This window comes from Hypanus sabinus, chromosome 1 (genome assembly GCF_030144855.1).
Source record: "Hypanus sabinus isolate sHypSab1 chromosome 1, sHypSab1.hap1, whole genome shotgun sequence".
In the NCBI taxonomy this organism is placed as follows: domain Eukaryota; kingdom Metazoa; phylum Chordata; class Chondrichthyes; order Myliobatiformes; family Dasyatidae; genus Hypanus; species Hypanus sabinus.
The window spans coordinates 113,588,298-113,599,980 of NC_082706.1; the positions used below are offsets into that span (position 1 = coordinate 113,588,298).

At 38.8% G+C, this 11,683-nt stretch overlaps 1 protein-coding gene across 1 annotated transcript in view; it reads left to right on the forward strand.

Moving 5' to 3' along the window:
* Positions 1–10,786, forward strand: part of LOC132403877 (TRAF3-interacting protein 1-like) — a 43,027-nt gene extending 32,241 nt beyond the window's left edge. The window contains exons 10-12 of the mRNA XM_059987695.1: positions 725–811; positions 3,996–4,056; positions 10,634–10,786. Of these exons, the coding sequence (XP_059843678.1) occupies positions 725–811; positions 3,996–4,056; positions 10,634–10,786 (301 nt within the window). The remainder of the gene's footprint in view (positions 1–724; positions 812–3,995; positions 4,057–10,633) is intronic.
* The last annotated feature ends 897 nt before the right edge of the window (positions 10,787–11,683 follow it).

The window sequence follows — 11,683 nt, forward strand, 5'->3', positions numbered from 1 at the left end:
TTCACATCTTATCCTCTTGCTGTTCACGTACTTGTAAAATGCCTTGGGGTTTTCCTTAATCCTGTGTCTGCCAAGGTCTACTCATGGCCTCTTCGGGCTCTCCTAATTTCTTTCTTAAGCTCCTTCCTGCTAGCCTTATAATCTTCTAGATCTCTATCATTATCTAGTTTTTTTGAACGTTTCCTAAGCTTTTCTTCTTGACTCGATTTACCAGAGCCTTTATACACGATGGTTCCTGTACACTACCATCCTTTCCCCTGTCTCATTGGAATGTACCTATGCAGAACTCTACGCAAATATCCCCTGAATATTTGCCAGTTTCTTCCATACTTTTCCCTGAGAACATCTGTTCCAATATATGCTTCCAAGTTCTTGCCTGATAGCCTCATATTTCCCCTTACTCCAATTAAACACTTTCCTATCTTGTCTGTTCCTATTCCTCTCCAATGCTGTGGTAAAGGAAATTAATGCAAACAATTCTGTTTAAGTTTTCTCTTTCAACTCTTGAGTCATCCAGAGATATAGCAAACTGGAGAACAGGTTTGGGGGAAAAAGCAAAACAGCTTAGCTTTCATTGCGATTGTCAAAAAGCTTAAGGGCCCAAATAGCATTCTCCTACTGTTGTTTTTTTTTTCAAAACTCTGCTTTGGTGAATTCTGGAAAGATGAGAGCAGAAAAAATTGAAATGATTGTCCTAACAATTTAGAAATCTTATAACTTATAGGCTGGTTGAGAATCAAGATATGAATGAAGACTCATTTCCTGTTGAAAGTACTAAGAAAAGGATCCGCTGTGATATCAATTCGGAGCAGTAAGTGTCTTGGTTAAGTGTATGATTTTCAAACATTTCCTCTAACCAATGACTAGATGATCATTGGATATTAGCTGATGTTTCCTTTAAGTCACTCCCTCCTGTATTTAGACTGATCTAAGCATGCAAAAAGTGTCTAGAATTCCTTTTGTTATATGTACATATGCGGGCCGGGGGTGGGGTGGGGTGGGGGTGGTGGTGGGGTTCTCACTGTATATCTGCATTGCAAATTAAGGTAGAATGTATTTAATTTTGTTTCAAGTGCATCAAATTGAACCCAATAGTTGGTTATTTAAAAGATTAAAAGTTCTTGCATAAAGGACAGACATTTCATTACACAAAAATGAAAAGCCAAATATCTAGGCTTCAGTGCAGATCCCTGGAGAAAGCTCTCTCCAAAGAATGAGATGTTTACTGTTACATTTCATACCTTGTAAACAATTTCAGACTGATAACACAAGATTCCCTTCAATTGTGTGAATTTCACTTTAATGTTGATATTTTGAGTATAATACAGATCTCTTGAAGTGTTTTTTAAACTACCTTCAGAGGGATTTCTCTGTATACATATGGATAGCTTTAAAATCCTTTTCTTCCCTCATTTTAACATTTATTGGTGTAATTCAACAGTAACTCCTTAATTTTAAAATTCTCATTTCTCTATGAAGACCCTGAGTAGTTTTGCTCTTCATTATCTTTGTAATCACCTTCAGTCTGTTATCTTGCAAACACTACATTCTTCCAACCCTTGTCTCCTATGTTCAGTAGTTGTTTAGTAAATGGGCAATCCAGTAATTTGAATATAATCAATAATTCAGATTCTTCATACTCAAGAGTTCAGTTATCACCACAGCATAGAGGAAATTTGAGCTCCGTTTATATTTAGTTACTAGAATATGTACTTCTGGTATATGACAAGTTCAAAAAGGCAAGTAAAAACCACTTTCTCAAGGAACTATGGTTATGGACAATGATGCTGGCCATGCTAATCACATTCAATGAATGAAATTCAACTCTATTTCCTTTGCCTCCGTCTGTGTTTTTTGTCTTCATCATTCTCAACTCTAAGCTTATGGTGAAGATATCTATGCTTCATAGCCCACACCACAATTCTTTGAAGTTTCCTCTTTAACAGTTTGGTTTTGGGTTAATGAAAAGAAAGATGGTAAAAGGCTAGAAATGCTCAAGGAAAACTAGCAATAGTTGGCTCCAGGCAGGAACAACAGCCAACGTGTAATAATGTAGAAAGAGGATTTATAATTATGTGGCACTTCTAAAGTGAAGGATATAGTTTCAGTTTAGTGAACAACAGATTTCATCCTTTAAAAAAAAAATCACTGCATTAAAAATGTTGCAGCATTCAGCATCTTGAAGTTGAGCTGGATTTTACTGTCTAAATATTCTGATGCTCATTGCAATTTACGTACTGATATTACACCAACTTAAGGCAAAAAGAAAATGTGCACTTGTTCACCAGTGACCAAAAGATGGTATCAATTTCACTGCTCGATTGTTCATGTATAGCATATCAGTTTCTCACCTTTTAAAGTACATTACTACATCATTGCAATATGAACTGAACTTGCAACAGAAAGTTCAGTCTCAATATTTTCTGTATGATCTTAATTTCATCTCGAGTTTTAACAGCCATGACTATTGTCTGAAGTCTTATTCAAACTATAATTGTAGACTTGTAATCTACCTATCTGTCAAACTCTAGCCTCCCTTTGTTCTTACTATACCATCAATTTTTCTGCTAACTACCAGTCTTTTCTGAACAGCTGCTGTTCATTCACTGTGATACCATACCTCCCCCAACCCCACCTCCTATCAAATTCACCCTTCATTCTGTGTAAACTACTTTCTGTTTAAATGTTAACCATTAATTATCTAATTTCTGGTAGCCCTTCAGGACTTCTTGTCACTCCGATTATGAATACTGGAAGATGTCTCTGCATGAATTCTTCTTGTGGAGTAGCCACAATGTGATAACTGGCAGAAGATCTTGGCTACACAAACAATGCTGAAGGAACTCAGCAGGGTAGGCAGCATCTACGGGAGGGGGAAAAGTACAGTCGATGATTTGGGCTGAGAACCTTCAGGGTCTTGGTGTCATTTTCACAAAATAAATCATTTTTAATTCTTACTGGATGACAACCCACTACCATAAAAGTGAGATGCTAAAAATCTTCAAAGAGTAGTCCTGAATCTTTTTTATGGTGTGTGTTGACTTCGTCATTGCTGCTTTGTGATGTTATGTGTTGTCACACTTGTGACAATGTGGATTCTATTTCCATTGACAATATCACAGAATTGCATTGTAGGGAACAGTGCTGAGTAAAGTGATCTCTGCAATAGCTGATCTATTCAAATGTCAAGGTATGTCATTCTTAGCAACAAAGCTGATGGTTTATTCATAAATTTGCATGGGCACAACCATATAAAGAGATCTGTGTGATAGTTAATCACTCCCCCTCCCCACATAGAATGGACAAATTGGGTTAATGGTATATTGTGGTTGTCAAAATCTCCCTGATGTATACCCATTTTACATTAATATTCTTTTATGATGCAGTGTGTTAAACTTTGAATCACACAAGAGAATTTCTGTTTTTGAGATCATGAACAGTTACCTGGGTATTTTTCAAAAATTGGTGAAGGAATAAAAGTTTTCATCTTTTGAGGCTACCATCAGTACAATGAAGTACTAAGTTATAAGCCATGAAGTGGTTGAGGCATTTACAATAACAATTTTTAAAAAAACAGTTTGAGAGGTACCAGGATTGGAAAAGATTAGGTTATAGACAAAACAGTAGCAAATGGGACAAGTTTGGGTGGGGCATCTTCATTGGCATGGGACATTTGGACTGTCGAGCTAGTTTCTGTGCTGTATAACTGATTGCATGAGGTCGAAGAATGATTATCACAATTCTCCTTGAATGTGGGCATTGCAATTAAGTTGTCTCCTGTATTTATTCACAAAATGAAGCCCATTATTAGATGGTGATTATAGCAGCTCAACATTGGATTCTATTGTTATTCTCACCACCACCCCAGAAATTCCACCTTGGAGCTGAGATCAGATAGTTCAGTTGATGTGAGCAGAGAAGTATTTTTCTGCTTATAGCTCAACAATTATCTGTTTTAACAAACAAATCATTGATCATTTTCTTACTATTTTTAGGAAGAGGAAGAAGTCCAAGTGGTTAAAAACTGAGGAAGCTGAGGAGGATGAAATTCCTCAGGTATATTTTTATATTTTTAACTGATTTTGCTGCTATAATTAATGAACTAAACCAATCTTAAAGTAGATGATGTCTACTGCCCTTGCAATTTTTATTCTTTAATGAGATGGTGTCATTGGTCACAAAATGCAATGGACGCCCAAGTTATTCCAGCAATGAAAGATTGCCTCAGTGTTGTAGTCCTGCTGCATTGACTTATGAATGATGGCAGAGAATTAAACAGCTAACAGAAGGAGCTGGTTCCAAGAATATTTCCATCCTTAACTATAATTCACATGCCAATCCTAAAAATAGTCATTTTGAGCTGTAAAGTACTAGGCAGGTCCATTTCTGTGACCTTTGGAAGTTCCTGCCATCACAGAAGCTGTTGTCAACTATTTCAGTCGGTTACCTATGAGGCCTACAGTAAAGGCAGTGAAACAAGATTTGTACTCTGAAGCTAGCTGTGCATTTGGAAGAATGGTAACTTCCTGACAGTGTGGGAAAATTGTTGGATATGCTCAGTTCTCAGAAAAATAATGGTAAATATTATTGACAAAGTTCATCTCAAGCAGTGAGCAGTTCCCAAGTATCCTCCCGTGCTACCAAGCACTTCCCAACATCTCCTCTATCTTTATTTTTCCCCTCAAGGTCCCACTGCCCTGAGGTGGATGATATTGCCCACACTGGGAACCACTGATCTGGAGCATACTTGTCAAGATTTAGTTTTGATTTTTGTCTGAGTTATTTGGCTCAGGACCTTATTTTAGCCTTAGTCTAAAGAGACTAAACAACTAAATTCTGGAGATGAAAGTAATTTGACTTTTCTACATTAAGGCAGCCTATGACTGAATGTTAAGATGGAGGACTGGTAAAACTGACTATTGGAATCAAGGGGAGAGTGTTCCAGTGACTACAATCATATCTTACTCAAAGATATTTATCTAGATCACTCAGCCCTTGGATATTGTTAAACAGGGATTTCTCAAGGTGGTAGCTTTGAATCATTCACTTCCAGCTACATCATCATAAAATTGTAACTACCTAACATTCAGTTGTATTCATAGCTCCTCCATGCATGGTTGTTTACAAGAAGACCTCAAATTATAGGCATGAGCTGAAAAGTGCCAAATAACATTTCTGCTCCTAGCCATACAAGTGGTCAGCAATGACCATCTCCAGAATGAAAATCTTAATTGTCAACAATATTACCATCACTGAATCGGAATCCTGGGAGTCACTGTTTGAAAACTGCCAACTAAACACTGTTCCAAGAACAGGTCAGGGGAAAAATTAGTAACTAAAATTTACTTAACAAAACACTTCAGTGATCTCTTGTGATCTCACTTCTGTTCTAAGTCTCCTTTTTTTTAAGTTCCTTCTTAAGTGTCCCTACACCCGTCTCCCAATTTCACTTGGGATCTTGTGCACTCCCTGGCTGCCCTTTCTGCTGGCCACCTGTCTCCTCTTACTGTATCTGCAGAGTGATGCAGATAGGAGCACATTAAAGAAAGTAAAAGGAAAATTTTCTGGTTTGTGGTTGCATCAGATTTTTGAATAACCTTGGATTTCAGTCAGAAATTGGTGAGTACTGGTTGAGGGTTTAAATGGTGAGTGAAGAATTGGTCAAGCTCATCAGTTATGACCATTTCCCATTAATAACAATCTCACAGAACATGCAGGTTTGGAGATTGATGTCTTCCTTGAAAGTTTTTACTTAGCACCTTCAATTCCTCCCAATCTATTTAGCACCACAATTCCTTTCCAGATTGGAGGCCAATCAGATCTAGTAGCTAATACTTCTACTAATGGGTTGCAGAAATTTAGTTTTGCAATTAATGATATACATGTTGAGTACCCCTCCAAAACCAGAAACCCTTTGAAATCGAAATTTTCTTGAGAGCTGACATAATGTCACAAATGGAAAATTACACCTGACCCTAGGAAGGTTCCCAGGTGATGTGGAGGTCTCTGCACATCTCACAGTTCTGAAGAGTGACCTCACATATGTAATGAACAAAAGTTAATGAAAAATAGAAAAACACTGCAAAAACAAAAAAAATTTAAAAACTCAATGGTGCATTGCAAGAATGGATCCGTGGGTATATGAGTGAAACAAGCAAAAGTCTATCATGATGAACAGAAAAATGAAGGTAATTGTGAATATTCAGCGGGCTGGTTGCAGAAATTTAAGAAAAGGCACAGCAATAAGCTTATAAAGATTTTAAGTTTTAAAGATAAAGCTTCTGGCTGACCATAAAACAGCAGAGATTGCAAAGATTCTCACTGATGGAAAATCTAACACCAGAGCAAGTCTACATAGAAACATAGAAAACCTACAGCACAATACAGGCCATTTGGCCCACAAAGCTGTGCTGAACATGTCCTTACCTTAGAAATTACCTAGGGGTACCTATAGCTATTTTTCTCAGCTCCGTGTAGCTATCCAGGAGTCTCTTAAGACCCTATCATATTCTCCTCCACCAACATCGCCAGCAGCACATCTCACGCACTCACCACTCTCTGTGTTTAAAAAAAAAACAACAAAAATTACCCTGATATCTCCTCTGTACCTGCTTCCAAGCACCTTAAAACTGTGCCCTCTCATGCTAGCTATTTAAGCCCTAGGAAAGAGTCTCAGACTATCCACATGATCAATGCCTCTCATAATCATATACACCTCTATCAGGTCACCTCTCATCTTCCACCACTCCAAAGAGAAAAGGCTGAGTTCCCTCGATCTGTTCTCAGAAGGCATGCTCCCCAATTCAGTCAACATCCTGGTATATCTCCTCTGCACCCTTTCTATGGTTTCCACATCCTTCCTGTAGTGAGGCGACCAGAACTGAGCACAGTACTGAAGGTGGGGTCTGACCAGGGTCCTATATAGCTGCAACATTACCTCTTGGCTACTAAACTCAATCCCACAATTGATGAAGGCTGATGCACCATATGCTTTCTTAATCACAGAGTCAACCTGCACAGCAGCTTTGAGTGTTCTATGGACTCGGACCCCAAGATCCCTCTGATCCTCCACACTGCCAAGAGTCTTGCCATTAATACTATATTCTGCCATCATATTTGACCTACCAAAATGAACCACCTCACACTTAATCTGGGTTGAATTCCATCTGCCACTTCTCAACCCAGTTTTGCATCCTATCAATATCCCACTGTAATCTCTGACAGCCCTCCACACTATCCACAACACCTCTGACCTTTGTATCATCAGCAAATTACCAACCCATTACTCCATTTCCTCATCCAAGTCATTCATAAAAGTCACAAAGAATAGGGATCCCAGAACAGATCCCTGAGGCACACCATTGGTCACCGACCTCCATGCAGAATACGACCCGTCTACAACCACTCTTTGCCTTCTGTGGGCAAGCCAGTGCTGGATCCACAAAGCATTGTCCCCTTGGATCCCATGCCTCCTTACTTTCTCAATAAGCCTTGCATGGGGTACCTTATCAAATGCTTTGCTGAAATCCATATACACTACATCTGCTGCTCTACCTTCATCAATGTGTTTAGTCACATCCTCAAAAAATTCACTCAGGCTCCTAAGGCATAACCTGCCTTTGACAAAGCCATGCTGACTATTCCTAATCATATTATGCCTCTCCAAATGGTCATAAATCCTGCCTCTCAAGATCTTCTCCATCACTGGTCTGTAATTTCCTATGCTATATCTACTCCCTTTCTTGAATAAAGGAACAACACCTGCAACCCTCCAATCCTCTGGAACCTCTCCTGTCCCCATTGATGATGCAAAGATCACTGCCAGAGGCTCAGCAATCTCCTCCCTTGCCTCCCACAGTAGCCTGGGGTACATCTCGTCCGGTCCCGATGACTTATCCAACTTGATGCTTAACAAAAGCTCCAGCAAATCCTCTTTCTTAATATCTACATGCTCAAGCTTTTCAGTATGCTGCAAGTCATCCTGACAATCATCAATTCCTTTTCTGTAGTGAAGTATTCTTTAAGTACCCCTGCTATCTCCTCCGGTTCCATACACACTCTTCTACTGTCACACTTGATTGATCCTATTCTCTCCTATCTTATCCTCTTGCTCTTCGCATACTTGTCTAATGCCTTGGGGTTTTCTTTAATCCTGCCTGCCAAGGCCTTCTCATGGCCCCTTCTGGCTCTCTTAATTCATTTCATGAGCTCCTTCCTGCGAGCCTTATCTTCTAGCTCTCTATCATACCTATCTTTTTGAACCTTTCATAGGCTCTTCTTCTCGACTAGTTTTCAACAACCTTTGTACACCACAGTTCCTGTACCCTACCATCCTTTCCCTGTTTCTCTGCAATGTACCTATGCAGAACTCCATGCAAGTATCCTCTGAACATTTGCTACATTTCTTCTGTATATTTCCCTGAGAACATCTGTTCCCAATTTACTCTTCCAAGTTCCTGCCTGATAGCTTCATATTTTCCCTTACTCCAATTAAATGCTTTCCTAACTTATCTTTTCCTATCCCTCTCCAATGCTATGGTAAAGGAGACAGAATTGTGATCACAATCTCCAAAATGCTCTTCCACTGAGAGATCTGACACCTGACCAGGTTCATTTCCCAATACCAGATCAAGTACAGCCTCTCCTCTTGTCAAGAGACTGTGTCAAGAAACCTTCCTGAATACACCTAACAAACTCCATCCCATCTAAACCCCTTGCTCTAGGGAGATGCCAGTCGATATTTGGAAAATTAAAATCCCACCACCACAATCCTGTTACAATGCTACAGTTTGAAGTCTACAATGCTATTTGTGCTTTTTACCTTACATAAAACTGAAAAAAAGGAAAATACAAATATAGTGTACCTTTTAATCCAAACACAACATCATTGGTGGAAATTGAAAGCCTGCCAGGACTTGTTCTTCAGTCCTGCTTGAAGGGTCTTTGCCCGAAATGTCAACTGTACTCTTTTCCATAGATGCTGCCTGGCCTGCTGAGTTCCTCCAGCGTTTAGAGTGTGTTGCCTTCTATTGTTTGTTGTTCCCCTGATTATGGTATTCTCCTGATGCTGCTTCTAATTTTGTGACCCTGAACATATTATATTTTTATTATATTAATGGTATGTTGTGGCGACCCATTTCCTGGCACATCCAAACCGGCTCACAATTAGATAGCCTACGGGGGTTTGCAAGCACAGAGCTTTGGAGCCTCTGCGCCACGGGGGGCAGGTTGAGGGAGGCTTAAAAGTGAGGCTGAAGATTTCGAATAAAGTTTTTCCTTCGACTGCAGTTACCGACTCCGTGTCGTAATTTTAGCGCTGCATGTAGCACACCGCTACAATGTAATCATTTTTACTATTAAGTACATATCTGTTTTGAACCAAAGGTTGGAAATGATTGCAATCCCAAGCTATCTCATATTACAAAGTTCAAATAAAATCTGAAACATTTCAGGCCCCAAGCCCCTTGATGTAGAAATGTGGCAAGTAGACTGGATTTAGCTTATTTGAATATTTTAAAAAAGTCTGCATGTGGCCGATTTCCTTGTGTAGCTTATGAGAGAGTCTCTTCAGTTCTTTACCATACAGGATCTCGTGCACTCTTGCCATTTGCTTAGACTTTGGAGAAGTAGGCAGCTTAATGTAACTATCATATACTGGAATTGAAAGTACTGTACATTTTCTACATATTGCATTTGAGTATTGATTTCAAGAAAACCTTGGGATTCTTTGTCAGTATTTGGAAGAGTTGCCAGATTAGTAAATAGAATCCAACTAACTTAATGCATCCTGCAATATGATTATCCTTTTGAAATTATTACACAGGAAAGATGAAGTTAAGACACCTATTTTGCTGATGTCAACAATATACTGAGAAGGAAGAAACAGATATTACTTACAGTGAGAAATTCCATGATATTTGCATAACTTGTGATCAAATACTAATTCCTCCAGCATTAACTTTTTAAGGCAGAGATATGCTGCACATCCCAAGATTTTAACCAGGTGAAATTTTGGATATGTCTAAGCAGTTGCAGTACTTGAATCTTCTCAGTTTAAAAAGTTAATGTGCTACCGAGTATTCAGGGTGCATTCCTAGTAGTAAGTGCACTAATGGCCATAGAATTTAAATTTGCTTGTTGAGTTGGAATAGGTGAGAAGGTAACCTCTTGTCAGCCTATGTTTAGTGATGAAGATTTAATGGTAAATTTTATTTTGCAGTTTTTCTCTTAAGCCTTTAATTCAGTGTTTCACAACCTTTATACCTTGGATCCCTACTATTAACAGAGGGGTCAGTACGCCTCAGGTTGGGAGCCCTTGTTTAAGTTAAAATATTACTGTCTTCCAGTCGTAAAGTATTGTTCACCAGAATATTACTTAAAGTGAATATGAATAACTAAAAATGAAAACTATCTAAATTAATTATCTGCTCAGTAGCATGAGGGGTGAGTGTATTATCAAGCAACTGGTTATCTCAACTGAATAAGTTTGGCACAATCTTTACTACATTTCTTTAGCAACCAAGAAATATACACTATATAAAGAAAACATTAAAGTAGACAGAATTAACTTTGTTTCGAAACAAATCTGACTGCTCATTGTTCTGTTTAAATTTCAAAACATTTATCAAACAAGGCAAATGGAAAAAGACCTGTAAAGCAAACCAAGAATGGGAAGAATAACATCATGCTGAAAAAGAAGAAACAACTGAAGAAGGTTGAAAAAAACAAGAAACAATTGAAAGTGAAGGAAGAGAAAAAGAAAGATGCAGAGAAGTGGAAATGGTGAGATTGAAGTTCAGGATTATCATTATACTGTACAACAGTACGCAGGAACTGTGTGCTTAGCGTTCAGGGTGCATTCCTAGTAATAAGTGCACTAATGGGGTCTGACAGTGATGATTTGCCAGCAGCTTAATATAAGCATCTGGCCTCCCTGTTTCTGTGCATGAAATCCCAGCTGTCTTTGAGCACTCCACATGCAGTGAATTGCATGTGGCAAACTAGGTTTTAAGGCTGCTGTTGGATGTACTGAGGAGCAGTGATTGTTTTGGCTGTCTTTTTGGCTGCATTATTAACAAGCATCTGATTCCTAAATTTTCTTTTGTCACCTTTTGGGATTGATGTGCAGACAAGCAGTGATGATTAAAGGTGCATTTAATATATGGTACTACAAGGTGCTGTATCTAAATGCACGTAGTATAAGAAATAAAGTGGATGATCTTGTTGCAATGTTATAGATTGTCAGGTATGATGTTGTGGCCATCACTTAATTGTGGCTGAAGGATGGTTGTAGTTGGGAGCTGAATATCCAAAGTTACACATTATATCAGAGGGATAGGAAGGTAGGCAGAAGGGTTGGTGTGGCACTACTGGTAAAGAATGGCATCAAATCAGGAGAAAGATGTGACAGGATTGGAGGATGTTGAATCCTTGTCAGTTGACTTAAGAAACTGCAAGGCTCAAAGGACCCCGATGGCAGTTACATACTGACATCCCAGCAATGGCTGGGAGGTGGACCACAGGTTACAACAGGAAATAGAAAAGGTGAGTCAAAAGGGCAATGTTATGGTAGTCATGGGAGATTTTAGCATGAAGGTCAATTAGGAAAATCAGGTTGGTAATGGATCTCAAGAGAGAGAGTTGGTTGAATGCCCAAGAGATGGCTTTTTAGAGCGATTTGTCA